The 5,108-nt window shown below is 40.7% G+C and overlaps 1 protein-coding gene across 1 annotated transcript; it reads left to right on the plus strand.

The window, feature by feature from the left end:
* Positions 1 to 826: 826 nt before the first annotated feature.
* Positions 827 to 4,382, plus strand: LOC121550978 (ADP-ribosylation factor-like protein 9). Its single transcript, XM_041863465.2, has 4 exons — positions 827 to 1,401; positions 2,827 to 3,007; positions 3,383 to 3,558; positions 3,975 to 4,382. The coding sequence occupies exons 1-4, from the start codon at positions 1,264 to 1,266 to the stop codon at positions 4,140 to 4,142; spliced, it is 663 nt and encodes a 220-aa protein (XP_041719399.1). The 5' UTR covers positions 827 to 1,263; the 3' UTR covers positions 4,143 to 4,382.
* Positions 4,383 to 5,108: the final 726 nt, after the last annotated feature.

A 5,108-nucleotide genomic window follows, 5' to 3' on the forward strand; every position in this document is an offset into this window, starting at 1 on the left:
TGTTCTAGTAATAAACTTTTGTTACTTCGACACTGTCTGCATCTGGGTCTTCCATAAAACGTGATAAGAACCAGTTTTGAACGTTTTAGGAGTAATGGTTAAAGAGCTATTGAAATGTGAAAAATTAGTCACTATGTTGATGGTCCCTAACTGCTGTTGGTGGATGTAAGGAAAACTACAGGCGAATACTTTACCTCGGTTGGAAATAAAATAGTCAGGAAATAGATTTTTAAAATGTTTTATTGCATAGATCAAATATATATATAGTTTTGCTCTTCCCACTAAGGGCAAATGATTAAATCTTGTTGTATTTTCCTATGTTGGGTTTTTTATGAATAAGCGTGTATCCCCTATTTGCACAAAATACCACTGCAATTAAATACTTCAAAACAACCAGAAATAGTATGCTCACATGGTCTAACGTTTGCTAGAATTTAAGCACATTCTCTGGTCAAGTATTTTTTAAAATAAATGCTAACTTTTGCGTGAAGACTGGCGCATGTATGTTTTAGGGTATATTTTGTACTTATGTGTGTATAAATGAGGACCCTGTGCCCTAAATTTTATTCCACCATATTTTTCCTAGAATATTAATGTTTGATTTGGTTTTAAATGTGGAACTCTTACGTTATAACATGACCGACACACATGAGCCAATTAAATAATTGGCTTGGTGAAAAATCCATGTTGCTCTGTGTTGTGTGAGAAGTGCATGACGCCCTTCAATGGTCAGTTTTTATTGAAGGTGTTCCTCATTTTATTGACCATGATTTCACTGTTCACTCTAGGTTACTTTAGTGTGGTTTACAAATGTTTTCAATATTTACAAATTTCACAACTGGAAGTGACCTAATTATCGCCCATAATGATGAGGTTATAAACTCCAGTCCCCCAAAAAACAGGACATCTGTGATAGTAAATTGCACTGTAGGGTAAATATTTAGGCCCTATTATATAGCAAATCTTGTTTATTTCAAGGGAACTGACATGCCCTTTTTAAATTACGTTCAAAGTTAACTCAGAGCCTTCTTCCACATAAGTACAGTCAGTGGCTGTTGTTGCGCAGCCCATACCTTCTGCTGTCGTCACGAATCGAACCGACTGAAGGGTACAAGGAGGATGCTGGCGGGGCTCTTTTCAACACAAACAAAGGGGAGAGATCAAGTGCATTGTCCACAGTGGAAATCATTAGATAATTTCATCGTTGGCTCTTAGCTGTTGTGTCCTGGAACGCAACGTTCTCCGGGGTTCCAGAAGTGCCACATGGTTCTGCTTCGGCACATATCCATCGCCCTAACTGCAGCGGTGGCTGCCTTCGGGTCCGCGCTGTTTATCGCCTTAAATTATTTCTACAGAAGGCGAATATGGTCCCCCGAAGCGGATTATTACATGATAGAAGAGGTAAGCTCTTATCTTTGCCATGTAGGACAGTCGGCATAAGTTTATGGCTCTGTAACTGTTGCAATCGGGGGACAGACGCACAGTTTTCACGGTTTATCCCTGGATTCTTTACGTGCCAGAGCAGTGAAAGTTCTGTAGGGGCGCCAGTGGCATCGAACGCATGCAGGCATAGACGAATTAACGAATCACTTATGTCTCGACATGGGGCCTTCCAGCCCAGACAATGCATATGACATGAATGATAAGCGTTCATCTCAGACCATGTTGATAACAAACTGATCATCTGACTTCATGATGATAATGATGAAGGGTTTTGACAAAGATTGATGCACATAATGAGAATCATACAGGTTTACGGTCCAAGAAAGCTACAAGAAAATACAAACTAATAGTCTAATGTTAAAGGAGAAAATGCAAATAATTCCCAGTCATAATAATAATTGCCTGTAGAATTATTTTTCTTTGACTATAGCCTATATGGACATAGGCCTATTACCTGAAATGAACTAATATGATTTTCAGGAGCTCAAATGGTCTTGATTCAAACAAAGAGGCCAGATTAGGCTATAGTTAATGTAATCAAGGGAGAATTTCACATATTAACTCCTCAAATTTGTCATTTGCCTATAGTGTGCCACTCACAAACCAATGAGATGGTATAGAGCTGATGTAACTAACATCCGTGCCATAACAACATTACATAGTGGTCAAAGTGCAAATGCAGTTATTGTAGACCAAGTAAACAGCTATTGGTGGTTCAGTTAAATGCAGCAGCTACTCTTCCTGTGGTCCACATAAAACATACAAATACATGACCAAGTACAGAACAGTAAAAGACAAGAACAACATAATATATTACATTAAATTCAAAATAAAAATAAGAGTTATATATAGGAAAGACACAGAGAGACAACAAAAATGCTATTTACACACTATTCACATACACATTTATTCTTATTTTCAGTACAGTTAAATGAGATCTTTAGAAAGAGGAGATGCGCTTTGATACAATATGTTTTTCATCTGTTTTTTAAAGCTAAACTTGCTTTTTGCCTGAGTAACCTCTGGTGGCAGAGCATTCCACAATGACATGGCTCTATACATAAGTGAGCGATGCATTAAATCTGTTTTTGGTTTGGGTACCGTGGGGTCACAACAACAGAGGCTGCTGCCTGCTTTGCACACAAAAATGCAAGTGATTGTGAAATACTGCAGCATTATCTATACTTTACTGGTAATCCTACAGGGACAGATAGTGAAAAATGCTGATGTATGTAAGCAAATCATATTGCTGGTCTGCACTTTACAGGAATAACAATGATCTATATATCTGTATCTTTGAGAAGAAAGGAAATGGGATAAGATAACTTAATCGTACTGTTGTGAGAGAACAGGTGTTCTGATGGCTGTGTGTGTGTTGAGCAGGAGCAGGAGGAGGGTGTACAGCGCCAGGTGCTAGTCCTTGGCCTAGACGGAGCTGGGAAGAGCAGTATGCTGCAGGGGCTGACAGCCACAGATGGAGACAAGAGAGGGCACTGCCGTCCCACCAGGGGCTTCAACTTTATGAGCCTCAGTGCCCCTGCCTGTCAGCTGAATTTCCTAGAAAGTAAGCTATGCAGTTTACACCAGATTTCAGCATATGCTTGCAGGGCAATTCAACCGGCCTGTAAGACTCCATGCAGAGTGCTTTAAGCCTTCTCTATGACCTTTAAATTTGTCACATGGATTTTAAACTATCAGTTTGGCCCTGAAAATGCCAGTGGCTTTACCAAAAGCATTATAATCATGTGCCTTTGCTTAGACTCACTCATACGTTTGGACAACAACATGCATCATTTACCTTTTCTTGAGTGGAATAATTCATTTAGCCTTCTTGTAATGTGTCAAACAAATAAGAAAGTAAAAAACAAGTTCATACATCTTCCTTATTGCCTATCAACACTTCTCAAGTAACCCACCTACTCTGTCTACTGTCTTACAGTTGGAGGGGGTGAGGATTTGCGTATGTACTGGGCAGAGTACCTGGGGAAGACACATGTCCTGGTGTACGTGGTTGACTCCTCTGACAGAAGACGTCTCCCACAGGCCAAGGCTGAGCTGCATCGCCTCCTCAGACTGCACTCACAACTTCCTGTGGTGGTCCTGGGGAACAAACAGGTGACCTTGACTATTATACTGTCTTATACTATCCGTGGGTGGATTTCCATTGGAGATAGAAACACCTATAGAATGGAAACTTTTTCAATTTCTATAGAAACACATTTGTTGATCTTACTGTGGGCAATATGAGTGTCTCGGATATGGATACACGTATACTGGATACATGTATGCTCTCCAGTGAGTACATACTGTTAGTAACCCTTCACTTGAGCAGTGTTATAAAGAATTTGTAATACTGTTATAAGCATGATGTTACACCTGTCATGACCAGTGTTGTGATACATCCATGCATTGCTGTTTAGATTGTCAAACTGTTTTAAATACAATCTAGTCATTTTAACAGATGCTCATCATACCCAGTGTGACTTGACAGTAAACTTCACTGTCCGTCTTGTGTGTCCTCTCCCCTCTAGGACAAGCCCAACGCCTTGAGTGTGTCGGAGCTCCATGAGGCCCTGTCTCTGGGGGCGGTGGCAGACGAGAGGAGGCTGTTCCTACTGGCTGCCCAGCTAGGCTCAGATGGCCTGATTTGCTCCCGTAATCTGCAGGCCTTCCAGGACTTGCTCCTACAGCTCGTCTGATGCCCCAGGACAGGAGTAGTGAGCGGGGGGTTGACCAGGAAGGTGGGATGGGGAGAGAGGTCCATGGATGTGCCCGTGTGGTAAGGACGAGTGGCAAATGGCCATTACTGTGTGTGAATACTTTTGAACCCTTCAGTGGCAGGGACCAAAAATAGTCAGGGTTCGATATACAGTCAGGTCCATAATTATTGGCACCCTTGATAAAGATGAGCAAAAAATACTGTATAAAATAAATACAAATAATGTATATTTTATACAAATACAATTGCTCAGAGAAAGAGATTGTTTAACAAGTAATACAAAAAATCTAGAAAAGATAGGGGACAAAATGATTGGCACCCCTGTTTTTAGTACCCATGTGAGGATAACGACATTGAGCCTCTTTAAAAGTATTTTATGAGATTGGAGAACACATTAGGAGGGATCTTAGACCATTCCTCTTTACATAATCTTTCCAGATCCTTGATATCCTTAGTCTGCGTTTATGGACTACCCTCTTCAATTAAAATAATGCTTCCGTAGTCTTCCATTTTTCAACGCCAAACTCACCACTGGTGTGCGTGGCCAAAGAGCTCTATTTTCATGTCATCTGACCATAGCACCGCCTGGAGTTTGATAAACTGTATTGGCATTTGGATTGGAACCGGTGCTATGGTCAGATGACATGAAAATATAGCTCTTTGGCCACGCAGACCAGTGGTGGGTTTGGCATTTAAAAACAGAAGCATATGCAGAAAAGTACCTCATACCTAAGGTAAAATATGGTGGTGGATCATTGATATTATGGGGCTATTCTGCTTCCACTGGTCCTGGGTCTCTTGTTAAAGGGATACTTCAGGATTTTGGCAATGAGGCACTTTATCTACTTCCCCAGAGTCAGATGAACTCGTGGATAAACATTTTATATGTCTGCGTGCAGTTTGAAGGAAGTTGCTAATTAGCGCTAGCGCAATTGCTAACTAGCAT

Source organism: Coregonus clupeaformis, chromosome 35 (genome assembly GCF_020615455.1).
Source record: "Coregonus clupeaformis isolate EN_2021a chromosome 35, ASM2061545v1, whole genome shotgun sequence".
NCBI lineage: Eukaryota > Metazoa > Chordata > Actinopteri > Salmoniformes > Salmonidae > Coregonus > Coregonus clupeaformis.